We start from the raw sequence: 27456 nt of genomic DNA on the forward strand, positions 1-27456 counted from the left end.
TTTTTTTTTTATCTCGAGATCTCTCGGTCGCTGAGAGAACGAGTCTTTTTCTCCCCCTCCCATCACTTCCACCTTTACCTTGGGGATTTTCTTGAGAGTCAATAATTGTGCTTCTCAGGTACCCATCATGAAGACCACCTGGAAAGATGTAAGTCCTTCTTGTTGTCCCCCCTCCCCTGATACACCAAACAACCCAGACTGACGATATGCTTTTTTTTCGTCACCGCTCAGATCGCTCCTGTGCCCACGAGCCAGGAGTTTTTGGATATCGTCCTCAGCCGTACTCAGAGACAGCTGCCCACTCAAATCCGTGCTGGTTTCAAGATCAGTCGTATCAGAGGTATTTTGCGATCTTTCGAAAGAAACAGTCCGTCGACATGGTGGATGTCGATGCCGCCGGCGGACGATAAAGGAATTTCGTCGCTAATACAAAAATTTTCGTTTCTGCCCGTTAGGCTTCTATACTCGAAAGGTCAAATACACCCAGGAAACCTTTTGCGAAAAATTCCAGGCCATTCTCGATGGATTCCCCCGCCTCCAGGATATTCACCCTTTCCGTAAGTTTTTTCTTCGATCGGATTTATTATATTCAGTTCATCCTTCTAATGTCCACCAGACAAGGATTTGATGAACACCCTTTACGATGCCGACCATTTCCGTATCGCTCTCGGTCAAGTTTCCACGGCCAAACATCTGATCGAAACCGTGTCTCGCGACTACGTCCGTCTTATTAAATATGCGCAGTCTCTTTTCCAGTGCAAGCAGCTTAAGCGCGCCGGTCTGGGTCGTATGGCTACCATCTGTCGACGTCTCAAAGACCCTCTCGTCTACCTGGAGCAGGTCCGCCAGCATCTGGGCCGTTTGCCCTCCATCGATCCCAACACCCGTACCCTCCTGATCTGCGGGTACCCCAACGTCGGAAAGTCCAGTTTCCTGCGCAGCATCACCCGCGCCGATGTCGACGTCCAGCCCTACGCTTTCACCACGAAGAGTTTGTTCGTCGGTCACTTCGACTACAAATACCTGCGATTCCAGGCCATCGACACGCCGGGTATCCTGGACCACCCTCTGGAGGAGATGAACACGATTGAAATGCAGTCGATCACCGCCATTGCCCATCTTCGGTCCGCCGTCATGTACTTCATGGATCTCTCTGAGCAGTGTGGCTACTCCGTGGGCGACCAGATCAAGCTGTTCCAGAGCATCAAGCCTCTGTTCGCCAACAAGATCGTGTTCCTCGTGATCAACAAGATTGACGTCCGCCGCCCCGAGGACCTGGAGCCCGAGTACCAAGAGCAGCTTCAGGCGATCCTCAAGGCCGACGACGTCGAGCTGCTGCAACTGTCCTGCACCACCACCGAGGGTGTGACGAACGTGAAGAACGCCGCTTGCGACAAGCTACTCGCCGATCGAGTTGCCCAGAAGCTGAAGTCCGGATCCAACAGCTCCGGCACCCCTGGTGGACGTCTGGGCGATGTCCTGGCTCGTATCCACGTCGCTAAGCCCATGGGTGGCGTGCAGCGCGAGACTTTCATTCCCGAGGCCGTGCATTCGCTCAAGAAGTACGACAAGGAAGATCCCAACCGCAAGATGCTGGAGCGGGATATCGAGGAGGAGAACGGCGGTGCCGGTGTTTACAACATCGACCTCAAGAAGACCTACTTGCTGGAGAACGACGAGTGGAAGCACGACAAGATCCCCGAAGTGTGGAACGGCAAGAACGTTTACGACTTTGTGGATCCCGACATCGAGGCGAAGTTGGCCTCCCTGGAGGAGGAGGAAGAGAAGCTGCAGGCCGACGGGTTCTACGAGTCCGACGACGAGGTGGAGGAGGCCGAAGACGCCGAACTGCGCATGAAGGCCGACCTGATCCGCGAGAAACACGCCCTGATGCGCAACGAGGCCAAGATGCGCAAGTCGCTCAAGAACCGCGCGGCCATCCCCCGAAGCGCCAAGGCCAAGAGACTGTCGCAGATGGAGGAGGCGCTGGAGGAGGCCGGTTACGACGTCGATGCCGCCTCTGCGCGGGCCCGCTCCCAGAGCCAGGCTCGCGGACGCCCTATCACGCGCGAATCCAACGACGACGCCATGGACATCGACATGTCGGACCCTCGCCAGGCCATCGCCAAGGCCAAGGGTCGTGCTCGCAGCCAGGCTGCTACGGATCGTCTCCACGATGGTGTGACGGACGAGACGGCGCGTACCAAGGCGGACCGTCTGGCCAAGTTGGGCCAGAAGAAGATGAACCGGATGGCAAGAGCTGGAGAGGCCGATCGACACACGACCGCATCTCTGCCCAAGCATTTGGTATGTTTCCTCCTTTCACTTTCACGAAACATGATATACTGACCAGTCTAGTTCGCCGGAAAACGATCCATCGGCAAGACCCAACGTCGGTAAAGGGTCTATGGCCCATGATGAGACGAAGTCTGCCTTCTATAATATCTATCATCATCGTATACAGTTATCGGTCATGAACTGGGTGTCTTACAAAAAAAGGCGTCGGGTGTTGTTGTTTCTTTTGTTTTCTCACGGTCTCTGGATGACACAATTCCGCGTAAATACCTGGCAGAGGATAGATGACCTTTTGCTACTTTTTATTTAGCTATTCTGACGTTCTGCTTGATGTTGATATGTCTGTCTCTGCAATGAAAACGGAGGTCGATGAAGATGATTTGCAAGCCTATTGTAGGGATGATCCAAGACAATAGTATTATAGAGAATGCCGCATTAGCTATTAAGTATGGTAGAGATTGAATTACTTCCTCAGCTCCGTCACCGTCTTCATGAACCTTGCCTTGATCCGCGTGATTAGGATCCTAGCCTTCGACTTTGCCTTCGTCTCTGGCACCTCCTTCGTCTTCACATCTACCTTGGTCGTTGTCTCAGTCTTCGATTCCAGATCCTCCGCTAGATCTATCGGCGTTCTTGTCTCCGTTATCTCATCTTCCAGTCTCTGGCGTTTTGCCGCTTCTTCCTGCCGTCTCTGTAGACCTGCCTTATCTTTCTCTTTCTTCTCTTTCCTCTCCTGTTGAACTTCGTTGTCGGCACCGTGTTCTTCCTCTTTCGTTTTGATATTCTGATCCGTCTTGTCATTTCCGTTCTGCTCAACTTCATTGTTCACGACTTCATCGGTTTCAAGCCCTCGCACGTATTCCTGACTCTCCTTGCTGTCCTTACTCTCCTGGTTCTTGGTTCCTTTTCCTTCCACTTTGTCTGTGATGGTAAAGTCCATGGTCTTCGTCAGGCCATTTGTCATCTGTTTATCCTGAGCGTGCTTTTTCTCCTTGCTGTTTTGAGAACCGTCGATTATGGGAACTGCACAAATATAGTACCCGGTCATTATTAGCAGGACTTTTCTTAACCTAGAACCCAGCATCCGCCCCTCATATCTTCTCCCAATAGTATAAGAGAAGAAAGACCACAACCATCGAACTCGCCTGCTCGAGACATAGACACAGAGGCAGAGGTAAAGAGAGGAACGGTACTTACACAAAGTATCCGCCGGCCCTAGCACAATATCATGTACGAGTTCCGCCTGCTCCTCCTCCTTCTTCCCATGGGGGTCAACGCGATGGACTTTGTGACTACGATGGCGGCGATGATCAGTTCCGCGGACGTTAAAGTCATAGGTGAAATCGCTACCGGCGCTGGGGTCAGGCGGATTGAACAGAGTGGTGTGGTGGTGGGGATGGGTGAAGTCCATTTTGCTTTTTCTTTTGCTTTTGTTTTCTTCTTTGTTTTTGCGTCTGCCTTTTGGTTGACTGCTTGGTGTTTGTTGTTTGTTGATGGCAGGATTAGTGAATGGATGGGGAAGTTGGCAGGCTCTATGGAGCATTGGTAGATGGGTCATGAAATGAGAAAGGGCGAGACTTATTAGAAAAAAGATTAGCATCTAGATTTATATGGAATGGGAGCTGTGCCATGGTTTTCAGAGGTGATGGGATCAGTATTACATAGGGGGGTGCGAATGTTGGCGGAATTGATAGGAAGATGCGTCATTATTATGATTATGTATGTTTATGGAAGCGCAGTAGAAATTTGGTTTTTATGATTGCACAGAAATTTTTGGATGAACTGATAGTATTCATAGTCTTTGGTGAATGAGAAAGAAAGAAAAGACAGACAGGATGCAGCGCGCAGATCGCTGGAAAGTGGCTTCTTCTGTCAACAACAAACATTCACCTCCATCGCATCGTCTCCCAAACTGAAACTGGACTGGTGAGTTCTTCCATCTTCACCTCTCCCACATTGCTCATCTTCCCTCTCATCTCTTATCCTCTCCGCTGAATTCGAGGACACAGATACACCACCCTCAAGTCAGTGCCCCTCTCTATTCTACCAGCTACATACCTCCATGCCGTGCTAACGAGGTTCTAGACCTGGCTAGGACTGCCACGCCTACAAGAAGACACAAATCCCTAGATACTTCAACGGCGACAAAGCAAGCACGCGGACTGTTAAGCCCATTCAAGGTTTGTATAAGCCCCAGGCTATTTTTCAATGACTGAGATTCCTAACATCCATCCCCATACAACTGAAAAGAACCAAAACAAATCTCAAACACCAATCTTCCCAACCCTCCACACCCAACCCAGAACAACAATGCCACTCCCAAAACGCTCTTCTAGCCCCCCTTCCACCTCTACCACCACCACCACCTCCTCCTCCCCCGCCTCCAAGAAGTCTTGCACGCGAGCCGACGACCCCGACTGGACCAAGTCCGCGCTCGAGGCCATCCGCGTCGGCAAACAGCTCAAAAACAAACAAATCGACAAGCTACGCGACATGAAGGCGCGGATCGAGCAAGCGGAGAGGGAGCTGGCGATGCTCAACGACATGCGAGATCAGATCTTGTTGCAGGATCCGGTGGCGCAGATCCGCGAGCTGGTGGTGGATCTGTGTAGGGTGTATTCTCGCGATAGGAAGAGACCGATGGTGGAGGATAAGATGTCAGAGGCAATTGAGGAGATGAAGGCGTTGGAGAGGGAGGGTTAGGATTCTGGGATGGTGGGGTTGTGGTGTGTTCGTGGTGATGATGGTGACTGTTGATGTTGGAAATGGTGATTTGGTCTTTGCATTGGGGTCAAATGTTGCCTTTCTTTTTTTGCCTTCTCTCCCGTCTGACTTGACATTCCATTGTCAACCTCAATCACATGGCGTATGGACGGAACGAAAGTCTGAATTCATGTGGGTTGGTGTTTGAGCACGTTATGCATTGCATCTACAAAGTCTTGCGATCTTAGACTCTCTACATGGTATTTGTTGGTCTGCTAGCTTGGTACTCTAATAGCTTGGCCATAACAAATTACTAAACTCTGATTGATAAAATTACTCTGTTCACGAGATTTGCAGGCTTCATTCATGTAAGGCCCTCTAACACTAACCCACAGTCATAATCATCGGGGTACGTAGAAAGGGATCTCACGCAGATGTAAGGGAATAAAGTAATGATAGATTAATTCCAAAAAAGAACAAATATAGACTATTAAATAGAGGTTTAATAACGTACAGTACTTCATACTTCCTTGCAAAAGTAAACAAGAAGAATGCCATCAATATAAAACTGGAGACAGAAACCAGGTCTTCACCTCATCAAAGCAGTGCGCACACTCTGCAGAATGTCCATCAACACTCGCATTTGGTCTGCTACAGCACTATGTTCCTTCCCTGACTGCTCGCCGTAGTCTGTCAAGATGTCCCGAATCCTGAAGTAGGTTTGCTGCATAGTATCCGTGTTCACCAACACGTCTTCTAACTGATGTATGAAGAGCTTGAAAAGTTCGGCTTCAGCTGGCGTCTGGAGTATTTTAGCTGCGTCTTCGCTGCTGGTCTGCACATTCTTCGTGACATCTATCGCTTTTGAGAGTTCGCCCAAGACCATATCTTTGACAAAGCGCGGTGTCTTTCCAGGACCGAGTTTTCGGATCTTATCAATTGTATCCAGAAAACCGACGACCAGCTCGCCCAAGTTAGGGCTATCCAAGGGTGATTCGCAGCCGAGTGCCAGGAATCCATAAGCCCTGCTCCACCCAATTTTAGACTTCGATTCGACGATCCCACGTCGCAGGCGCACTAGTTTCTCGCCTGTGACGTTGTGACGTTGAAGGGTCGGCCACCGTTTCAGAATCTCGACGGCCAGCTGCTCAGCGTTCTTCGGGGAGAGTTCAATCCCCGACGTTGGGTTGAGGAACTGTTCCCAAATAAACTTGATTGAATTATCACGAGGTTTTCCATCCGGGGATACGGGAGGATGTCTCTCAGCCACGCGTTGTGAGCCGTTCAACCAGCGGTAGGAACGTCGCGGCTCGGCTGAAGGCATCACAGCTGCGACTCGAACCTTCTCGGTCCATTGAGTCCGTCGATCTCTAACGGACTTCACATCGGTTCGGTACTCTAAGAAGTAGAATATGTCTTCGGGACTGACCGGGAAAGCACCGTATCGCGGAGTGGTTGGCTCAACCTCCAACAAAACGTAAAACTTTGGTTTGTGGCGTTTAACATCACGTCGAACGGGCGTGACAGCCTCCAAGGCGAAATGCTCGTCGGACATGGTATGAACACCGGGTTCCTTGACATCGAGCGAGCTAGGATGAGGAATAATGCCCACCACAAGATATCGCTCTTTGTTGATGGCAGAATCTGCCTGCTCGGCGTTGGAGGAAGAGCCCTGGGAGTATTCTGGAAGGTCAGAGTCCGGATCCTCGAGCTTTTTCAAAGCATCCTTCCAACGGAGCGAAGAGGGCCGATTCGCCGTAGTTAAATATGGAATCGTACGATCTTTGTGGAAGACATCGAGCTCATGGACAAGTCCACTGAAGGTCGCCGCGAAATAGTGCCTCTTCTGGGCCATTTTCGGTGCTGAAACCCTTCCTTCGTCTCAGATGTAGACCAGAGCTGCTTTCAGCTATATGCAATGACAAATAAACCAGCATTCAGAATCAGGCATACAAGAATATTGGAACAGGTGGGAAGTTTGGACTTCGATCGACGTGCTGCTATCACCTGGCAGGCTTCGAGAATCTGTTTCAGCATTCAATTAGTAGAGTTTGCCTTGATGGGATCAGCTGATTGCAACAAGGTGTGCGAGACATGGACAAAGAAGAAACTTCAGCATAGAGCATAAAATGGAGAAAGACGAAATTGGAGAAGGGAGGATGGGGAGGACACTAATATATCTGCAGATCCAGATTGGAAAGTGCCGGTATGACGACGTAAATCTGAGGAAACGGATTGTTCCTGCTTCTTTCCTTTAAAAAGGATTATGTGACATTTTGCAATTTGTCAGCCCAGGATATCTCCTATTTATTATTACATTAGACAATCTAGGTTGGCTCTGAGCCTCTGTTTACTGTACGTTGCGTGATCCTGCATCATTCAACATGAAGATATAGGGGGGACTATAGGCGAGGTTGCTCTTGTTTTCCGGTAAAATGCGTGTCTAAAGCCTCCTCAGGACCTGTTCTATCTCCCTGAAGATTCAAGACAAGGCAGATGTAGAGATGGTTGGAGGAATTGTTGGGGCGCCTTGCGGATCTGTTTTGGCGGTTACACTTTCTCAACAAGCGCTACAATAATTGCTTGGAGCTTATTCTGCCAGCATACGAAACCAAGACTTCCATTTTGGAATGCTGGGCCTCGTCTCTAATAAGCTTATATTTTATAGATCCTCAAAAAAAGTCCGATCGAAGAAATACATAATATACGGCAGATAATATAATATAAAATAGAGATCTTTGTAACTACTCTAGTAGACAATATATACAATATGGCCAAACTAGACAAGCAAAGGGAATGAGGGAAAAAAACTCACAAGATCATCTTAGTTCAATTAATCTCTGGAACTGCTGGTGCATGCGGACTGGGAGCCAATTCCTTATCATTTCAGGAGTGATGTTTTCCTTGTCCGACAGATAAGTTCCGAGTAGCCACTCGTTCCAATCCCAATTCATCCAATCCTGGAAGTTACAAACAGGTTCTCTACCCCGAGCCTTAAACCACCTAAGTAGTGGACTGATATATACCCCCGGGAGGAATCTCCTTTCCTGCTCCTTGTTTTGCGGGTTAGGAGACCGACCGATAACTGCATACCCAAAGTCAATGAACTTAACGCGTGGTTCGGACTTTTCGATATTGTGATCTTGGATAATGACATTCCGCGGATGCGTATCGCCGTGTCTCAAATTGATCTTGTAGAGTTGCGACTCGACGTCAACGATTTGCTTCATCACGGCTTTCCAAAAGCAGTCAGGGAAGTCGTTTGGATGAATAGTAACCATAGGAGACCCCTTGACGTGTTCCAGCAGTATTAATCGTACCGTGCGAATTTGGTGATCAGAATGGCTGAGATCCATGGAGTAAGAGCCATAGTAGCGAGGAATACATTTCTGTCCTTGGCCATGTAGGTACCTGTAGGCAGCACTCTCCCGGGTGTATTCAACGTCAACGAAAAGGAAGGGACCCACATCATCATTCGAATGATCATAATATAGAGGATCGTACAGTTTCGCAACAATGCGGGTACTGGAAAGTTGACCTGATATAACATCCACCAAAACTATTTGCGAAGTCTTTTCATCGCCGACTCGAATCGCCTCGCGTATCTTGAGACGTAGGCATCGAGAGCCCTGCTGACCAGATATAGGCTTATGTGTAAGGCAGCGCGTTAAGACATCTAAATTGGCTCTCTTGGCAGCTTCATCCAAAGTAAGCATGAAGCTCTTGATCCGCGGTTCAGGAGGAAAATATTCGATGACTGAGAATTCGAAGCCATCGACGTATGGAAGATCCGGTTTTGATATGTCATTTAGTGTGTTGTAATCTAAAGAAAATGTCATTTTCCTTCCTGGAACGCGAGAATATGCGTTCTAAAGAGATTTGGCAAGCGCGTAGTCCTCCAAGAGGTTGACACCGTAGTAATATAGCAAAGTTGTACACAGTTGTACGCTGCGTACACGATTGTACGCAGTAGTGCGCCCGTGTATGTTGGTATATGTAAATGTACGAGCTTCTACAAGATTATATATAAATCAACCCAAGGATACAGACCGCTAGCAGCTTCGGGAATGCTCTGCGCGATTCGAGCCCATCGGAGCATGCCAGGTGTCTTATGGGGATAGGTTGAAGGAATGGTTGATTCTGGACTGTTGACAGTCATGGCAGCAAGCTATCGGTCGGTTTATAACCTTTCCTTCATTCCATCATCCTTTCTCTGAGTGAAAGAATCATTCACTAACAAGCTTAAATATGAAATAGATCCGGAAACGAAACGGGTTCTGAGGCTGGTCCTTCTGTCTTCCGTTCAGGCTCTCACCTTATCTATACTCCTACTGTAGACTTGAGTCAACAGCTGTTTGTTGTCAACCAGATAGATTTTCAAGGAGCAGAGGTAACAGGAAAACAAGGCAATCTGGGGATATCTAACGAGCGAACCAATTCATCAATTCATCATGTTCCGTGATAGCCAAAGTACAAGGGAGAAGAAGCACTGCATACTGAGTCCTGATCGCTCTAAATCGGTCACTCGATCCCAAATAACTCGGACAGAGAGAGAAACAAATGAATCAGATCTTGCGATCACATCTCCCAGCTAAACCTGCGACGCATGATCAATAGAGAACTATGGGGGGACCACTCGATTCTCCGAGTCGAGATCGATCGGATGTCCGTTCCCACTTGAATGGAACGGAACTCCGACGATGTCCTCCGTCGATAACTCCGAGGGCTAAATAGTTCCTCAATTTGTGATGATCAATCATTCAACTTCTCTCGATTGCCCACCAACTCTTCTCTGTTTGATAATTCCTCTCCGTCATGTATCTCCGGTCAATTCACGCAGAATGCCACATCCCTACTCTCCGCCAATTCATCAAAGACAATCCCCTCGGAACCTTCACCACGGCCATCCCATCACCGGAATACCCTTTCCTTCAAACAAGCCACATTCCCTGGTTACTAGATGTGAGCGATGAGTCCAGCGAGTCCGAACTCGGCGTCCTACGAGGCCACATGGCGCGACAGAACCCTCAAGCCAAAGCCATGATAGCGTCGGCCACCGCGACTGCTATCTCCGATGGAACATCAGAACCAACAGCAACCGGCGGCATCCAACTCGAAAACGAAGTCCTTGTTCTCTTCACAGCACCTGTGCATCACTACGTCACGCCTAAGTTCTACACCGACACGAAGCCCGCAACGGGCAAGGTGGTCCCGACGTGGAATTATGCGGCCGTGCAAGCGTACGGAAAAGCAACGGTGTATTTCGACAATAGCACCCACTCAACGGAGTACCTGTCTCGACAGATTGCAGATCTCTCTCAGCATGCCGAGACTGATGTGATGGGGTACACTGGGGAGGGAGGGAAGAAGGGGCCCTGGAAGGTGTCGGATGCGCCTGATCGCTATATTGCGATTCTGCAGAAGAATATCATTGGGGTGGAAGTGGAGATTACTCGGCTCGGGGGCAAGTTCAAAATGAGTCAGGAATCGGGAGAGAAGGATCGTGAGGGCGTTATTGCGGGCTTTGAGAGCTTGGGGACGGAGGCGGGATTGGAGATGGCTCGGACTGTGGCTGAGAGACAGGATCTGATGCAAAGACGTAAGGCTTGAGAATTGCTATCCATGGGTTGAGGGTTTGAGGCCCTGTATCTGTGGAAGAACCCAGACTTGTCGAATCGAGGCATTGAAATCTATTGGACTCTGAATAGATCAAGGACGCATACAATAACCCATAAAGCCCGCAAAATGCCGCCCCCTTGTAGCTCTAACAAACCTTCAATCCTAATTCAACGTACCACGGAATATTTCTAATCCTATGATGCGGATCCGAGGGCGGAGATAGCTGCAACGTGCATGCGCGGACATGTCTCGGAGAAGAATGATGTATCGCCATGGGTGTAATCCCATTTACCCCTGTCACGCAGGATGTCCGCATTCAGCCCGGCTTATAAGACATCGGCCTTAGAGTCTAGGGCATCAGCGACACGTGATTGTCTTGATTGATACAAAAGCCATATATAAGCCCCATATAGAGCAGCTCTGACGGAGACAGACAAACCAGAGAGTTATTATTATAGTTACTTTGTTATAACACTAGTCGCTAGTTTATCAAACCTCAAAACCCCATCAGCCATGACTCTACCCCGATGCTTATCACTTCCATGGCTACGAAGCCCTAAACAGCGCTCCAGTGAGTGCATTGAAGCTCATGATGCCAAAAGCAGGTGAGTATACTATAACAACAAGCCTTAGAATCTACGTATCGTTAATCTAACATTGACAGTCAAATACTCATAGAGATTCATGGCATCTGTGTCGGCGAGAAAGAGGGCCGCGTGGCTCACAATGGTACGTGTATCGTTCTGGATGTGGTTCGTTCAAGGTGCTAATCTTACTTATAGCAGATCAGTGTTTTGGGACTTGCTGTCGGCGTTCAAATAACAGTATTAGTGATCAGTGCTGGGGTTCTTGCTGCCGAGGACCAAACTGAGCCACGTCTGGATACACTGATTCTGGCAGAACTGCATTCTGAGGCATGTACGGATTTTGTTATATAATCCCCGGCTAGAAGCTCGATGTGTACATATTTGGATATAATATTATGCAAATTACTCACAACCACTCACTCCATAATCCTCAGTTCGGAGTGATCTCGCGTGAAACTTGATCAAGGCGCAAAGATGTTGAAAGCACCGTCCAGGTTCTGGACACATTAGCCGAGAGCATGAAACTCCGATAAGCCATACGTACCGAATTTATCAGATCTGGATCCATCCACTCCCGTATATCAATCAAGTTCTCGAATAGATTTTCAAATTCCGTCTCGGGGCCTTCTGTTAGGAGACTTTCCGTGCTAGCTTGGACCCTAGAGAAAGCGTTCAGTTAGCTGGAACCGGCTACGGTATATACAAAGGCGTGGCCTACTGTAAATGATGAAGTATCCGATACGCCCTGAGACAGATATGACTTCTCCCGGAGAGATCTTTCATATGAACAATCAGGGTCTCAATTTCCTGCCGAAAAGAGTTCAAGTCATATCCCGGATCCACTGCCGATGAAATGTCTTGGAGACATGAATTGAGGGCCACGGCTGCATGTAAAGCTTTCAGACTGGTGACGCCGCTGAGGAGCCAGAAATAATTTCGAAGCAACGGAGCTTCGTAAAGCTGTCTGTGAATGGATACCAAGGCTGAGCCAGAATTGATACATCTTTCTCTAGAGGCTGGGAGAAAACAAGGCGCTTTGGAATGGTGGAACGGCCGGTGGAGAAGGAGATAGAGATGATGTGCATACGTCTGTAAGACGCACCAATACGCGTAGCTATTAGCATCCAAGATATTGGGAGACCCATCAATTAGGTAGGTCGTGTCCCATTGCTTTTGTTCCTCGGCTATCGCTGCGTCGAATTCATGTAGTAGATGCTGATCTAACCGGGATGGACCCGATATATGACGACAGATTTGGATGGAAAGTCGGAACAGGCGAAGCTTGGCCATCATGACTGACATCTGTGTAATCTCGCCGCGGCTAGATGGCTGTGAAATAGCTTTATCCGTAATATCGGAGTCATTGACATCCGCTGGTTCGGTGGACTTGATACTCAGGAGATATGACATATCAACGTCCCGGAAGATCATGCCCTGATATGTATGTAACGTCAAGAGACCAGCCCAACAGCGGCGTCGTCTTTCGGCCTCGATGGGGCTGCCTAGGTTCTGATCCACATTGCACCGTAATGCAATGCCAATATTCAACGCCATACCCAACAAGGCCCATGCTTGGTCGACGGACTCATTGTGGGAAAGGTTGTAAATTACCATTAATAAGGCCTCAAATGTACTGAATTTATGCCGGATAAAGAGTTCATCCTGTAAAAGGCAGGTCATTGCCGTACGGAGAAGACGGCGAGACAGAGAAGCCGTGGCAGGAACTTGCGTCGGACTTGAAGGAAGCTGGGACCATAAGTATGCCAGTCGGGGATCAGTTTCATCCATAGTGTTCAGAGCCAGAGAGCATATAGAGAAAAGTAGCGCTAGCCATGGCAAGTCAACGTCTTGGGGTTGTTGCATAAACGCTGTATATTGCTTTTGGAATGTAGGTCCATGAAGAATCGGGAATAGAGCCGAGATGTATTTGAAAAAGTGTGAGATTAGATAGTCGCAACAGGACTTGGGGGGAAGAGAGTCGATGATCTCTTGACGCGAGATGCGCGGACTGATGGAAAGAGGCGGAGAATCATGTTCCGGGGCTGGTCTTTCAAGAACAGTTTCCCATTGTGCGCTTACAGGCACTTGGTTCGTTTCTGATACGGGCAATTCAGGATGTAGAACCGAAGTACTGGCAAGGAATGGTCTTGACGGAGTGGACGGAGATCCGGCACTGCCCAGCGCAGTTGACGCTGGAGCAGTAACGGGCGCCCGGTCTTTTCTGGTGGATACTGGGGCACCAGAGGGGGCATCGTATGAGCAGCTGGCCTCGCGCCTGCGACGCTTGCAGGCGCCACAGGGGTGCTGACGATCGCATCGCAACTTGGAGCGTCGGCATTGCTCGCAATTGACAGCTTTGCGCTTTCGGCGGTGAGGATCAGGAAGTTGCTCCACAGACCTGTTAGAGCGGATATCACCATTGCCCTCCATTGAAAGAAAAAGAAACCAAGAATATTTGCACGGACAATTTCAAATTAAAAGTCCGACAGGGAAGTTGAAGGTCGGAGACGCGAGGATGAAGTCATGAAGAGCGGAACGGCAATTGGCGGAAGCCGATCTCCGCGATTAGGGCTCACGGGACCCACTTAACTCCGACGCATCGGAGATGCTGCTTTACAGGTGGAGCCGTGGATGTCCGATGTCTTCAGATGAACTGAGGAGTTCAATTTACTTCGGACTTTTTCTTTTATAATTAGCTTAGCTTAAATCATGTTCAGTCTATGTCCTCAGATCCCTCTTTACCTACATCTGCCTTCATTGTCTTGCACTGATCGGCGGCCATGGAGACATACTTCCAGTACCAAAGAGTCCGGAAAGCAGTCCAACAGTATCTGGCAGAGTTAAGAACTGACTGTAACTGCTCGAGCTACACTGTCGGGTCTTCTCACAATGCAGAGTAAGTTTTGCAAAATCCTGTCGGGCCCCGTTTGTCTAACACATCTGCGTAGCTGTACATTGAGCATCCATCACGGCACTCTGGAGAAACCGCGCCCTACTGATTCGACAAGTTTAAATGACCCGATCTTTGTGGGCTGGGAAGGGCCAAATGATCCTTTGAACCCTGCTAATCAAAGCATCGCGCGCAAAATCTGCATGACCCTGCTGGTCTCTTTGATCGCATTTGCAGTCACTGCCGCATCGGCGATTGATGCCTGCGGTGTGAGGGAGTATAGCGAGTACTTCCATGTATCTGAAGTCGTCGGGTCTCTCGCAACAGGTAAAACGGTGTCTTTCTACCTTCTGCTATTAGTTCAACTTCCTCCTTATTTCAGAAAAACTCAAGCTGATATGTTTTTTCAAAGGTCTCTTTCTCATCGGGTTTGCATTCGGCTCCCTCCTCTCCGGCCCCTTCTCAGAAACATTTGGCCGTAATGCGATATATTCATCGACGATGCTTCTATTTTTGATCTTTATCATGGCATCGGGCCTTGCCCCAGATCTCCACAGCCATCTGATCTTTCGCTTCATCGCCGGGTTTTTCGCCTCTACTCCGCTAAGCTGCGCCGGCGGCACGATTGCAGATCTATGGAATCCGGTCGAGAAGGCCTATGCTTTTCCTATATATGCTATTCCCGCATTTGCAGGGCCGATGGCCGGACAGATAATTGGAAGCTATATCCCAACCACGATTGGCTGGCGTTGGTTAGAGTGGACAATGCTGATCATGGGCGGCGCAGTCCTGGTCCTGGTGCTCCTATTCCAACCTGAGACCTATGGCAATCTGATCCTCCATTGGAAGGCCTCGGTCCTTCGACAGGAAACCGGTGATGAGAGATACAGGGCGCCGATGGAGATGAAACGGGAGAGTCTGGGCCAGCGCCTGAAGCTCTCGGTGTACCGGCCATTTGCGATGTTCTACTCGGAACTGATCATCATTCTCGTCTCGCTCTATTTGACTATCATCTATATCGTCATCTTTACTTTCCTAGAGGGCTATACATATGTCTTCGGTGAAGCATACGGTATCTCAGAGGGCCTGACGAGCATTTGCTGGGCGGGTATGCTTGTCGGGGTCTTGCTTGTTGGCTGCGTGGTGCCGGTGGTTTACAGCTGGACTGCAAAGGCTTATGCTCGAGAGAAATCGACCATTGCCCCTGAGATGAGACTCTGGTATACAATGCTTGGAGGTGCACCAGCCGTGCCGATCAGTTTGTTCTGGATGGGGTGGACCAGCAATGTAAGTTTTGAGATATGTCCCTGAAGCGAATAAAAAAATCTAATCATCTTCTAGCCAACAATTTCGATTTGGTCGCCCCTCATCGGATCTGTCCTCTTCGGTTTCGGCATCACCACTATCTTTATTGTTTCATACATGTACCTCATCGATTCTTACGATACATATTCGGCTTCTGCACTAGGTTTCCTTGTTTTCACGCGATATGTGGTTGCAGGAGGCGTGACTGTTGCAGGAGGTCCGATTTATCGGGCTCTGGGGGTGCAGTATACACTCACGATCCTGGGGGCTGTTAGTGGAGTGATGGCTTTTGTGCCTTACCTACTATACATCTACGGACCGAGAATCCGCAAGAACAGCAAGTTTGCGGTGAATATCGACACAAACTGACATACCTTAAGTACTTTGTTGAGAGACAGTGGCAGGACTTGGGGAATATTTGGACAATAATCATTAGATAATAGACTAGGGTTACGATCTGTTTATACTTAACACAATCCTTCGCTTTGCCACACCCAATGGTCTTGTTGGAAGTCTACATCGAGGAAGTAGTAAGTACTGAGGTCGTTTGACAGTTCTCATGGGATCGAGAGATCAGCAGCTTCCAGTAAGCTGACAATACAGGATGGAGGAATTGGTATTGAGCATTACAAAGTGGAGGATGCACGCGGTCGATTGACAGCAAGCATCGTAAGATGGGCTTGAGCATACACTAGGGATTGCAGGATGAAAGGAACGTCCCGGAATGATAGGCGATGACGACAAATACTTACTATACCATGACGACCATACGGGATCAAGATACCTGAACCTAGTATTGAGTTCGCAACCCCACTAGAAAAGGTTCATAAATTCGGAGAGACATCGGAGTAATGAGCCCAAAAAACTCAGTCTGAGACATAGACGCGCCAACCCCTACAAGTAAAAACCAACACCAATCCATTATACGATAGAATCGATTGCTTGAGCTAGCTATCTACAATTAATAAAGAACAAGACCCGATATGCATATGCCCAACCCTTGAGAAAAACGCCGCGGAAAAGAAAACTATCGTAGACCCGTAGCTTTTGCGTGTCCTGACATCAAAGCGTCGACGCATGCAAAAGAGTGAAAGGATCAAATATAGACATAAAGATGATAGTTGAGTTATTCCAATCCAATCACACCGAGGAAAAATGCATGGATATCAATAAGAGAAGAGAAGAGAAGAGGAAAAAGAAATGACATGCTACAACACCTCCTCCATCAAAAGCCCAGCCTCCGTTGGAGAGAGGGGGAATAAGACACAGCCCTAGGCTTGTTGTCTTCTATTCCTTTACTCCCGGATCTCAGTGGGCTCGCTGTGCTCGGTCTGGCCGCCGTGCTCCTGCTTGGGAGTTCCAGGGGGGCCGTGCATGTCCTCGACAACACCCTCGGGAGGAGTCCAGTTGGCGCTCTTCCAGGGAGTGACGTGCAGGACGTACATGGTGTCGACTTCCTCGAGGGTGCGGCCTTGGGTCTCGTTGACGAAGAAGAACACAATGAAGACACCAGCAAGACAGCATCCGGCGAACACGTAACCGTAGGCGAAGTCGATCGCACCGGAGATGAAGGGGGTGAAGAAGGAGATGAGGAAGTTCCAGGTCCAGTTGGCGGCAGTGGCAATTCCAATGCTGGTGGCACGGTAGCGGGAGGGGTACATCTCAGAGCAGACCGACCAGACGATAGGTCCCCAGGTACTGTAACGCGATACTGTTAGCTATTTGGACATCTCAAAGGGGTTTGTGAGGCCATTTAAAGTATATTGCCGGGCGGTGGGGAAATTGGGAAGCCAAGGCGTGGATTATATAATCAGGAGCGGGATGGGGCAAGAAGACTTACGTAGAGAAGCCGACAATGAAGAAGCAGGTGAAGACAATCATGGCAGTACCGGCCTGGGGAGTGTTCTGGGGCTCGGCAACGTCCAGGGCGAAGTGACCGACGGAAGCCCAGATCATGAAGCAGATGAACATCCATCCGGCACCGACCATCAGACTGTTACGACGACCGAAGTGCTCGACGACGTACAGACCAGGCAGGGTCATACCGAAGTTGACAGCACCCAGAATGATCTGAGTGACGTAGCTGTTGTCAAGACCGGTGGAGGTAAAGAGACTGTTTCCGTAGTAGAAGATGAAGTTGGCACCGGTAAGCTGCTGGAGAGACTGCAGGGCGATTCCGAGCAAGGTACGGTAGAGCATACGAGGGCCAGTGAAGACCTCGTACCAGGCAGCAACTCCGGCAGCGCGCTCCTCGTCGAGCTTGTCCTTCATATCCTTCATCTCCTGGACGACGCAGCGGTGGTTGGGACCGACACCGTAGAGCTTGCACATGACCTCACGAGCCTCATCGATACGGCCGTTGCGGTAGGCATAACGGGGGGACTCGGGCAGGAACATACTTCCGACACCGAGGATCAGGGGCCAGGCGAAACCGATGCCCATGGTGATACGCCAAGAGGCAGTCGACTGGATGGACTCGGTACCGAAGTTGATCAGGTAGGAGATGAAGATACCGAAGGCGACGAAGAGCTGGAAGGCACTGACCATGGCACCACGGACCTGGCGAGGAGCAGACTCACTCTGGTACATGGGAACCACGCTGGAAAGAGCACCGACACCGAGACCGGCCACCAGACGGCCGACGGCGACCTGGTACCACTTGGAGTCGGTGGCCATCTGGACGATGATGCCGACCATGTGGATGATGGACCAGAGAGTCATGGAGTACTTGCGACCGAAACGATCGGCGATAGGGGCAGCAACTAGAGCACCAATCATGGTACCAATACACAGCTTTTCGGAGGGTTAGTTGGATCACTTCAAAGGCTCGTGAGATATATCCAGGGGAATAAACCTACCAGACCGACAATCAGACCGTTACGGACGTTGTCAAAGACATACTCGCCGTTGGCCTGCTGCTCAGCAAAACGCATCTTGAAATCGGCCATGGTAGTGAAACCAGAGATTTGACCTGTGGCATGTCAGACTTGATCCTGATCTCCCATAAGCTCCAGCGCTATAACCTACCAGTAGAGTAACCGAAGATGAAACCACCCATAGAGACGACAATACCCAGCATGAACGAGCGCCATGTCAGGTACTTGACAGGAGAGTCATCGATGGTGATGTTGTCCTTCTCGATGGTGGAATCGGTTCTGGCAGGAGTGGGAGTCTCCGAATGTTCGTGCTCAACGGCCTGGGGCTTGAGCCGGCCCATAAGATTAGAGACACCCATGTTGTCGATTGGATTCCCGAACAATTGAATCCTGAAAGATGGGGTAGGTGAAAGGTGTCAAGGGAGGTAAAGGGGGAGAGAGAAGAATGGAGAGGAAAGAAAAATTCCGGAGAGACCGGAGGGACCGGGGGAGAGATATATAGACAGCCGCAGTGAATTTGGGCCTAGGACGATGTCATAGTGCGGGATCAGGAAATTCACCTCGAATAACTAAAACCAGGCTAAGAATAATATGAGCGAAATGAAGAAATTGACGCTCCATCGGTCGGCAATTGACCTCCATGCCACAGCCCAGGGATTGGAGGGCCGGAGGAACCCCATTCTCGGGGTAGGACCATGGCAAGAAAAACGGGGGCCCAGATCTCAAGGGCCCGATGGCAGACCAACGAGGGACGATAGTCCGGAGCTAGAGGCCGGAGTGCTTCTTGGACGTTCGACAGAGAAGTTTGGGGTGGGGAGACAGTGGAGTAATGGCCTGGAGAGAGACCGGGTGCGAGAAAGCGATGGGGGGCGAACGTCGTCGCCGTGTCGTAGCGACTTCGTGCATGTTGACTAGTCAGGCAATCGATCACTGTGACGGATGGATGATAGTTTTCCCATTTGTGACGCTCTTGGCGAAGGAGCAACGAACGATTGGTATGGAAGTTTTTCGGCGAGTTTTCTAGGTTACATGGAAAGATCACGGAATTGTTCAAGTATGACAGGTGCTACCATTTAGTTCTGCAAAACTGCTTATATTGACTGTTCTATCACTAACTTTTCTATATCCATGACAGGACTGCATCTCACCACCCACAGAATACCAAGTGACGTCCATCAACACCCTCTCTAGGTGTCAGCGTACAGAGTAGGATTTGCCACTCCAAATGTGTCTGCAGTTCGCAGATTCTCAACAACGGAGAATTAGCGGCGCTGAAACAGGCGATCCACTGCAACAGTTGATGATTTTTCCTAAACAGAGAGCTCTTAACGAGGTCCACTCATTTGTGCTGTCCGTTAGATTTTTTTTCTTCTTTCCCTTTTTTGTTTTTAGCTCTCAGGGGACGAAGTGAACTCGGCTGAGAAAAAAAAAAAAAGAAAAGAAAAAAAATCCTGCCTGACGGACTCGTTACTCGTAGCTAGGTTTCCGGCGCCGAGAGGCGCGGCAGATCATTCCGAGTGGATCCGACCAGAGAACGATTTGGTTGGCGATCTCAGGCACGGGCAAAGTGCGACAAGCCCAAGAAAAATCCAAGAAAGTGTAACCCTCGGCAGGCCAGGGTGTTGGGAGAACACTGGATGAGGCGAAAACCCAAGAAAGAGGCAAGGGGGAAATGGCGACTGCGAACATGATCTTTTATAAAACTCTTTCGGAGGCATCTAGTCCGCAGGAAAAGATAAGGAGAACCGAAATATCGGCACACCGAGTCGGAATCGGGATCGTCTGGTCATCGGTATACCGATTCGGCCAGCAACCGGTCGTCTCGCGGTGAACGGGAAACTCTACCATCCCGTTTGGAGCTCACCGAGAGGTGGATCGCTGGTTCCGTTATCTCTAGTGTGTCTAGGGGACCCACACGCAGAGTTTTTCATTTGGATTGACTCTTATCTCGCTATGTAAGAGAAATCGTTAGTGCAGTTGACGTAGGCACGGTCGAGATCCTCTCGCTCATCCAACCATGTCTCACCATTCCCCTGCGACCTGATCCAGCTCGGAACTTCACCGGTCAACTTCTGGTCGGCCCAGCTATTCCAAACCATTTCGGGTCCCGGTGAATTTGATTTTCATCTCCTTTGGTCGGCATGCCGTCGAGATGAGACGGGATCAGCAGCCAGTCTAGTGAAAATTTCTTCACCGGGCCATGGCTTGGTCGGGTCGATCGGCACTGCAGCTGCTCACTTTCGGATGGCCACCGTGGTATGATACTCGCGTTGCCGGTCGCTGGTCATGCAACAGACACAGCAACAACAGGCAATAAAGATGCCGTTCCTTGCGTTCAAGCTTCTACAAGGTACTATAGCGAACAGAATTAATCTCTAGATCTCATGAGTATCTCAGCAGGAGATATCTCGGTCATGTTTATTGCAGAGAATTTCTGAGAAAGACCGACATTGTGCCGAGCAAAAACTGTACCTGGCAATTGGATCCAGAATCCGGTACTACTGTGTAGTTCTCATTTACCACAGTCAATCAGCGAGCAAATAAAATCGAAATAAAAACTTGGTCACGGAAAAGCCGATGTCTCACCATCGGACTCGATTTCATAATAGAAACCAGACATCTGCTTTTCTACGGAGCACGCCGATGTAATCATAGTTTCATACAAAGGCCACAATCCTTGCACCGTCGCAATAGCTGGCACCACGTGACAGACAGTATCATCCATACGGAGTCGAGGCCTCTTCATGATGGTTACAATTATTTTGATCATCATGGTAACGTAACATCATTGCATAACAACACCGATGCAAGATCGTTGCATCCATGAAGCACAAGACTTATTCAAGCTTCTCACCATCAGAATTTCAAATGTGGCATCATCCTTGCCGCTCATCCCGGCCGGACCAAGTCAACATGCATCATGGAATCATTTGACAAGGTCATTGAATAGACTAGTCTTGGATAATGCACACCGACAGCCATGGCAGAAAATGTGATGCCACCATTACTCCCCATGTTCATTCATTATTCTCATGGACGATAACATGCTGCTCAGAGGTTAGAACTAGGAGACAAAAGTACAGATAGTCTTCCGAGTAAAGAGGCGAGCTTTTCATTCACTACTGCATGCGATGCGTCGAGCGAATTGCTCATAGCACGCCAATTAATTATTGAGTCCCGGCCCACAGTGTTCTTATCAGCACTCAGTAGACTGTGTTTTGGACTACTACTGTCTTGCATTCGGTTCCGTCAACGGGCAATGGCATTGGCATTGGGAGACCGAGGTGCAACCAGTCTACTTCAATTGCCCTGGGTATCGCTGCATTGAGATGGAATAAACTACCTGGGAACCTTGCTAATGAAGTCAAGGATTATAAAATGTTCACATTATTTGGCCGCATTAATTTTCATAAACTCTTGCTGACATCAATCATGATGAAGCTAGCACCATTGTAGTAAGTAGAATTACACCAATAATTTGGCTCAAAGTTAAGACTCGCGTCGCAAGGAATATCAACACCCCAAAAGTCAACTCCACACCGTTTTTGCCATCCACAGCATTCTTTCTCGCAAATCGTCGGTGGTCTAGACTTGGCATGTGTCCAGATGACCACGCGACCCCCCATACCTGCACGTCACTCCTCATTTTGCTAAAGATAGATCATAGCAGTCGATCATACGGGGTAGATCAGGTGCTCTTCTTGCCCTTCTCCCGCTCAGCCTTACGCAAGGCCCGCTTCCGGATCGACTCGTGCATTCCCCGGTTCTGACCCAAAACCAATTTGCCCATAGTGCCAGTGACGCAGGTCAGGAACCAGGCCATGAGTCCGTGGCTCCAGTAGGGAGACGAGCTGTACGCATATGTGGGGGATCCGCCGTTGCGGCCAATCTTAGACAGCACCGCCTTCACAAAAGTCCGGGGGTTAGGAATCGTAGCGCTGGCCCGGCGGATCTTCGACATAGCCGAGGTGATCAGGTACGCCTGCACAAGTTCTACCGTGATGCCATGCTGCTCGAGCTCCGAGCCAAGCGCCGAGGACCACTGCTGCAGGAAGGCCTTGCTACCCGAGTAGGTCGCAAGAAGGGGCGTAGGAAGCAAACCACCGAAGGAGCCCATCGTTAGGATCAATCCCCGCTTGCGCTGAACCATGCCGGGGACGACCAGCTGAGTAGTCCGCAGAGTGCCGAGGCAGTTGATCGTCACTATGTCCGTCAATTCATCCTCCGGGGTCAGAGCGAAGGGAGTGGGGATGTCGTGGCTCTTTCCGACGTTGTTCACAAGCACGGCCACATCCAGCTCATCCACCAAGGCCTTGAGCTTCTCGAAGTCGCTGTCCTGGTTGCGGGCGTAATCCATCGCCAGCGTCTTGGTCTGCACGGACGGGTATTTGGACGTGATCTCATCACCGAGGGTGGTCAATTTCGAAGCAGTGCGGGAAACAAGAAGGATATTGAAGCCATCACGGGCAAGCTGAAGAGCAAACTCCTTGCCCAATCCATCGGAGGCACCTGTGATCACGGCCCAGCTGCCTTTGGGTCCAAAGGAGCGGAGCTGAATGCATCATGGTCAATGCTTAAATTTTGGCAGGAGATATTCCTGTTGGATCACTTACCGGCTTCCCAGGAAGCACGAACAAACTCAGAAGAACCCTGGCGAAAAGGAGAGCTCTAGAGACGATGAACAAACTCCCCGCTGCCAGGAGCACCGAGGCGCCCACAGTCTGCCAGCCGGGGGCCACGCTGAGCTGCCATTTAGACAAGCAGGATGTGTATTTCGCGACGAGATCCATTGTGAATTATGTATCCCGTCAATCTGATCGCTTGAGCTGGGGATTGGGGATTTGACGGGGTGTGAAAGGGACAAACGGCGACGCGGAGAGATTCGGCGGGAAGTTTGGTTGGTGTTGTGCCAAGAACGGACCTCGGTCCATCAGCAAACATTCAACCCTTTCCCCAAGGTTCCCAACCATCACATCGGATCAATTCCACCAACTTCAACCTAACTCGGTCATCCCCGGTCCAAGTACATCAACCTTACAAACACAATGTCCGCTATTCAGGCTTGCTTTGCTGCTCCGATGAGTTGCCTCCCTCCGTTTGACGGTTACCTGCCCAAATGGCTCGCCTTCGTACGTGACGCGCCGGAGCATCTTTATCCCTGAACGCGGAAGGCAGGCTTTCTAATAGTCCTCTCATCTCTCAGATTTCGGTCGTCTCCGCCCTCAACAGTCTACAAGCCTACAAATCCCATGAATACTCCGCACAGCTCTACAATGGCAAAACTCAGTCAGGTCAGAGCCACGCCAACCCTCTGTCGTCGCGCACCTTCGCTACCTGGACATTCCTGTCCGCCGTGATTCGCATGTACGCCGCCTACAACATCACCAATCCCGTTGCGTACGATATTGCGGTTTGGACATACGGTATCGCCTTGCTGCACTTTGTCGGCGAGTGGTTGGGCTTTGGAACGGCCGAGCTCAAGGGTCGCTTCGTCAGTCCCCTCATCGTCGCCTCGTCCACTCTGGCGTGGATGTTGACCCAGCGGGAGAGCTATCTCTCTCTTTGAGGTGGTGCAGCACTCTTCTGGTTTCTCTTGGGGAAGGTGGTGGCTTATACATGTGAATTGGACCCTTAATAATTAATCGCCAGGGACTTCCGGGATACGGCGCTACTCCTTGGAATAATTGTCGATCTGCTCATTATGCAAAAGTTATTCTACTACTACATATTACACTCCGATCGGACTCAAGCGTCCATCTTCTTTCTATACAACTCTCCTCCACAACCCCGTAGTCTGGCAGCGGCTTGTTCCGGGGTGATGTCACGCTGAGGTTCGCCCATCAATTCAAATCTACCGTCGAATCAGCAACCTGCGAGGCAGGATCATAAGAGAAAATGAGCGAGACTTACCCAACCAAGAACTTGCGCACCGTGGCGCTGCGCAGCAGAGGGGGGTAAAAGTGCAGATGCAGGTACGACGACTCGACCTCTTCTTCCGTGCCGTCGAGCGGCGCCTGGTGGATACCCATGCTGTAGGGGAAGTGAGTCTCGAACAGGTTGTCATATCGTCGGGTGATCTCAGCAATGGCTTCAGCCAGCAGGCCCTTCTCTTCGGCGTTCAAGTCGACCAGGGCGCGCTTGTGCTTCTTGCTGACAATCATGGTCTCGAAAGGCCAGATGGCCCACCAGGGGCAGACAACCAAGAACGCGTCGTTCTCGAATACCACGCGCTCCTTCTTCTCGCTCTCCAAGGCCGCATAATCCTCCAGCATGTGCTTGCCTCCGCGCTCTTTGCGGTACTTCTTCAACTGCTCCAATTCCATGGCGGGCTCCTCGGGCAACGTGCTGGTGGTCCAAACCTGGCCGTGCGGATGAGGGTTCGAGCATCCCATGGCCGCTCCCTTGTTCTCGAAGATCTGCATATACCGGTACTGCTCCTTGGGCTTGGCCAGATCGGCGGTAGGGGAGTTAGGCGGCAAGGTCGTGGGAGGTGCGATGGCAGCCAACGGCGACTTGGGCGACAGGTGGGCCGTATAGATCTCGGTCCAGGCGTCAATGACTGGGGTGATTTCAGCGGCCGACAGATCCGCCAGGGTGAGGTTATGGGCCGCCGAAAAGGTGAGCACATAGCACTTTCCGGTCACCGGCTCAGCCTGCAGGAAGAACGACTCCCGATCTGTATTCACATTAGGACCGCGCCTCATTGTCTTCGTTCGGGGGGATGGAAAAACACACCATCGCCCTTCTCGGCGGTATAGGACGCCTGTTCCTCCTTGACCGCGCTGTAATCGTTCACAAAGACGAAGGTTTTCTCATACTTGGGGTTGGAATCTCCCTGCGCACGCTTGTTCCCGGGACACAGGTAGCAGGCGGGATCATAATTGGGCAGTGTAGTCTTGGAAGGACTCTCCTGGGCTCCTCTGTTGACGAAGGATTTCAGTCTTCTTGCAACGACGGGTCATGAGAAGATTTCGGGGCCAGCTTACTGCCAGGGACGCTTGGTGCGGTGGGGAGAGACCAAGACAGAAGAACCCCGGAGAGGATTGAATCTCCGATGGGAGATGTCGTCGAGGATGCTTTCAACCATTGCGAGAAATCAGAACCGTAGGCTTTGCAACCAGACTGGCGGGCAAGAAAGAGAAAGTAAGATAAGAAAAAATGTGCAAAGAACAGCGAACAGAAAAAAAAAGAAAGCAGGGAAAAGTCGACGGGCGGAGAGACGGCGCAATGGCGGGGCAGACGCCAAACAGTCAAAGGGAGTCGCGGGGTCTCCGGACTGCCACGCGAGTCCCGTGATTGGACAAGTCCCTTTCGGGGCATTTCGGTACCGAAACCACGGGGAAGCGAACTCGGATAATTTCGGCCGATGCCGAACTGCGATGTGCAGGTGGCATGAGCTGATTAGCATGTTCTTTACGGAGTATAGCTATCTCTACTGCCAACATTCTCCGGAGTATATTCTAGCAGGCTGTACACCGTAGTGTCAATTCTATCAACAATCCATAGACTTTGGTCCCTTTCTCTGCCCTGAATCGGGTAAAAAGGCAATTGGCGTCAGTCAGGATTTTGCCGCGTCTCACCGGCTACCCGAGTCATCCCCGGCCCGACACTGACGTCATGTTAGCCTGATTCCTAAGGTGTCTATCAGGGCCCTATCAGTTAACATCCGGGGAATTCTTGTCAAGGGTCTATCTCCAGTCCCATGGCACCAACATCCACCAGATGGGATGTCTTCTCTACATACTCCCAACTTCTTGTATATACTTTAACATAAGATAACGTTATCCTCGGATCCATAACATGAGCACCACCACCTCTCCAGACCCCTCCTCCGCGCTCCACCTCTACTCCCTCCCCAACGAGGTATATATATATATCCCCTACACCTCGCCAGTCCCCTAATATTCCACCCCCCTCTCACCACCCGACTACCTAGGTCTTCGTCCAAATCCTCACCCCATTCTCCACGCGCGCCCTCCTCCCTCTCACGACCATCTCGCACCGCTTCCACGCCCTCGTCCTCCGCATCCTCCACTACCGCCTCCTCATATCCGCCTCGCTGCACGAATACAAACTCATCCTCGAGTGTTTTCATCCCAGCTCCAAGCTCATCGAACCGCATGTCTTCTGCCAGTATCTCGGCACCGACGGGCTCAGCGATCGACACAAGGGCGCGGGCTCGTTGTATGAGAATGTTGATCCCGCGCAATGCCTGGGACGGCTGACGGCGCTGTATTCAAGGTTTCGGCCTGAGAGGGCTGCTGAAGAGAGGTTGAGTGGGATGGGGTTGGTTATTTCGGGTAGGTTTGGTCAACTTGGTGTTTTTTTTATTCTAGGGTTGTGTAGTGGTTGTGTAGTGGTTGTGTAGTGGTTGTGTAGTGATATATATTCTGGGTTATATGGGGTCTGGGATGAATATAATCTGGTGACGAGCTAACTGACAATACCTAGACTTCGAGAGTCAAGCAAACCAAGACCATTTGACCGTCACGCGACCCGTCAATCTCGAAGCATTCGAGGAGTTCTCGCAGCTCTGCGTTGTCGTGAACGTCGTCAAGGTCATGCCGGGGACGCATCTGCTCTTGAGCGCCAATACGGTCGAGGACGGAGTTGTCCGGCTGTTTCGGGAGTGGTTGAAAGAGCAGGAACGGACTTGCAGTTCCTCTCGTAACGCGGATGATGATGATGATGATAATGAAGAAGAGGGCGAGTCCGAACCCAATGCCGCTGGCGCTAGCGACCAGTCTCAGTCCCGATCGCCCATGTTGTGGGTTGATCAGGGCAAGAACGTCGGGTTAAAGGTGCGGGTGCGGAAGAAGCAGTATCTGAATGCTGGGTTTCCATTGCTGGTTCATCGGGATGAGGAGGTGTTGACGAGTTATGAGGTGGATATTGAAGGTAGGTTCTGTTTATTTTATCGAGGATTTGTAAGTCTGAAGCTAATTCTGTGGGGTTAGAATTGCATATTCGCACGACGCGGTTACTACTGACTATGGAGCAGTCGTTGGAAGAGCAGCAGAACTACAGTAAAGCGGTGATTTTTACCAGAGGGATCGGATGATCTGCCAGATAGATCAAGCATGTATTGCGATGCATTGTGCTAGAAATACCTCATATACCTTATCATTAGAACTTGACATATATCGTAAACGTATGGATCAGTTAACATTCAACCCACTCA

The 27456-nt window shown here is 50.2% G+C and overlaps 13 protein-coding genes across 13 annotated transcripts; 7 read left to right on the forward strand and 6 right to left on the reverse strand.

Annotated features, from left to right (window-relative positions):
* The first annotated feature begins 21 nt into the window (after positions 1–21).
* On the forward strand, positions 22–2712 carry NOG1 (putative GTPase NOG1). Its single transcript, XM_046084043.1, has 5 exons — positions 22–148; positions 232–340; positions 456–557; positions 617–2307; positions 2359–2712. The coding sequence occupies exons 1-5, from the start codon at positions 128–130 to the stop codon at positions 2398–2400; spliced, it is 1965 nt and encodes a 654-aa protein (XP_045940006.1). The 5' UTR covers positions 22–127; the 3' UTR covers positions 2401–2712.
* Positions 2713–2758: 46 nt separating this feature from the next.
* LDX57_002393 (uncharacterized protein) lies at positions 2759–3706 on the reverse strand (the record flags this gene model as incomplete). Its single annotated transcript, XM_046084044.1, has 2 exons — positions 2759–3318; positions 3493–3706. 2 exons carry the CDS (start codon positions 3704–3706, stop codon positions 2759–2761), a joined length of 774 nt encoding a protein of 257 aa, XP_045940007.1.
* Positions 3707–4605: 899 nt separating this feature from the next.
* Positions 4606–4998, forward strand: LDX57_002394 (uncharacterized protein; the record flags this gene model as incomplete). Its single annotated transcript, XM_046084045.1, has 1 exon — positions 4606–4998. One exon carries the CDS (start codon positions 4606–4608, stop codon positions 4996–4998), a length of 393 nt encoding a protein of 130 aa, XP_045940008.1.
* Positions 4999–5488: 490 nt separating this feature from the next.
* On the reverse strand, positions 5489–6853 carry LDX57_002395 (uncharacterized protein; the record flags this gene model as incomplete). The annotated part of the gene is made up of 1 exon (XM_046084046.1): positions 5489–6853. The coding sequence occupies one exon, from the start codon at positions 6851–6853 to the stop codon at positions 5588–5590; it is 1266 nt and encodes a 421-aa protein (XP_045940009.1). The 3' UTR covers positions 5489–5587.
* Positions 6854–9813: 2960 nt separating this feature from the next.
* LDX57_002396 (FMN-binding negative transcriptional regulator) lies at positions 9814–10608 on the forward strand (the record flags this gene model as incomplete). The annotated part of the gene is made up of 1 exon (XM_046084047.1): positions 9814–10608. The coding sequence occupies one exon, from the start codon at positions 9814–9816 to the stop codon at positions 10606–10608; it is 795 nt and encodes a 264-aa protein (XP_045940010.1).
* Positions 10609–11130: 522 nt separating this feature from the next.
* LDX57_002397 (uncharacterized protein) lies at positions 11131–11439 on the forward strand (the record flags this gene model as incomplete). Its single annotated transcript, XM_046084048.1, has 3 exons — positions 11131–11222; positions 11282–11346; positions 11408–11439. 3 exons carry the CDS (start codon positions 11131–11133, stop codon positions 11437–11439), a joined length of 189 nt encoding a protein of 62 aa, XP_045940011.1.
* Positions 11440–11665: 226 nt separating this feature from the next.
* Positions 11666–12793, reverse strand: LDX57_002398 (fungal specific transcription factor domain-containing protein; the record flags this gene model as incomplete). The annotated part of the gene is made up of 5 exons (XM_046084049.1): positions 11666–11701; positions 11749–11863; positions 11923–12168; positions 12292–12713; positions 12761–12793. 5 exons carry the CDS (start codon positions 12791–12793, stop codon positions 11666–11668), a joined length of 852 nt encoding a protein of 283 aa, XP_045940012.1.
* A 1191-nt stretch (positions 12794–13984) lies between these two features.
* LDX57_002399 (MFS transporter) lies at positions 13985–15768 on the forward strand (the record flags this gene model as incomplete). Its single annotated transcript, XM_046084050.1, has 4 exons — positions 13985–14100; positions 14153–14421; positions 14507–15381; positions 15436–15768. The coding sequence occupies 4 exons, from the start codon at positions 13985–13987 to the stop codon at positions 15766–15768; spliced, it is 1593 nt and encodes a 530-aa protein (XP_045940013.1).
* A 926-nt stretch (positions 15769–16694) lies between these two features.
* HXT5_1 (sugar porter family MFS transporter) lies at positions 16695–18634 on the reverse strand (the record flags this gene model as incomplete). The annotated part of the gene is made up of 4 exons (XM_046084051.1): positions 16695–17097; positions 17240–18192; positions 18258–18370; positions 18427–18634. The coding sequence occupies 4 exons, from the start codon at positions 18632–18634 to the stop codon at positions 16695–16697; spliced, it is 1677 nt and encodes a 558-aa protein (XP_045940014.1).
* A 3329-nt stretch (positions 18635–21963) lies between these two features.
* Positions 21964–23065, reverse strand: LDX57_002401 (ketoreductase; the record flags this gene model as incomplete). The annotated part of the gene is made up of 2 exons (XM_046084052.1): positions 21964–22827; positions 22889–23065. 2 exons carry the CDS (start codon positions 23063–23065, stop codon positions 21964–21966), a joined length of 1041 nt encoding a protein of 346 aa, XP_045940015.1.
* A 255-nt stretch (positions 23066–23320) lies between these two features.
* Positions 23321–23841, forward strand: ERG28 (Erg28 family protein; the record flags this gene model as incomplete). Its single annotated transcript, XM_046084053.1, has 2 exons — positions 23321–23404; positions 23479–23841. The coding sequence occupies 2 exons, from the start codon at positions 23321–23323 to the stop codon at positions 23839–23841; spliced, it is 447 nt and encodes a 148-aa protein (XP_045940016.1).
* Positions 23842–24020: 179 nt separating this feature from the next.
* On the reverse strand, positions 24021–25362 carry GAL7 (UDP-glucose:hexose-1-phosphate uridylyltransferase; the record flags this gene model as incomplete). Its single annotated transcript, XM_046084054.1, has 4 exons — positions 24021–24126; positions 24186–24951; positions 25011–25195; positions 25262–25362. The coding sequence occupies 4 exons, from the start codon at positions 25360–25362 to the stop codon at positions 24021–24023; spliced, it is 1158 nt and encodes a 385-aa protein (XP_045940017.1).
* Positions 25363–26075: 713 nt separating this feature from the next.
* LDX57_002404 (F-box protein) lies at positions 26076–27336 on the forward strand (the record flags this gene model as incomplete). Its single annotated transcript, XM_046084055.1, has 4 exons — positions 26076–26138; positions 26212–26575; positions 26727–27173; positions 27233–27336. 4 exons carry the CDS (start codon positions 26076–26078, stop codon positions 27334–27336), a joined length of 978 nt encoding a protein of 325 aa, XP_045940018.1.
* Between the last annotated feature and the right edge of the window lie 120 nt (positions 27337–27456).

The sequence above is a fragment of the Aspergillus melleus genome (genome assembly GCF_016097325.1).
Source record: "Aspergillus melleus strain CBS 546.65 chromosome Unknown contig1, whole genome shotgun sequence".
Classification (NCBI taxonomy): domain Eukaryota; kingdom Fungi; phylum Ascomycota; class Eurotiomycetes; order Eurotiales; family Aspergillaceae; genus Aspergillus; species Aspergillus melleus.

What these genes read in the sequence shown, in the direction of transcription:
- NOG1 (XM_046084043.1), top strand. Translation starts at nt 128, where the DNA reads ATGAAGACCACCTGGAAAGAT. An exon ending in CAAGATCAGTCGTATCAGAG is followed by an intron (nt 341 to 455) that starts GTATTTTGCGAT and finishes TCTGCCCGTTAG; the next exon opens with GCTTCTATACTCGAAAGGTC. An exon ending in CATCTCTGCCCAAGCATTTG is followed by an intron (nt 2,308 to 2,358) that starts GTATGTTTCCTC and finishes TGACCAGTCTAG; the next exon opens with TTCGCCGGAAAACGATCCAT.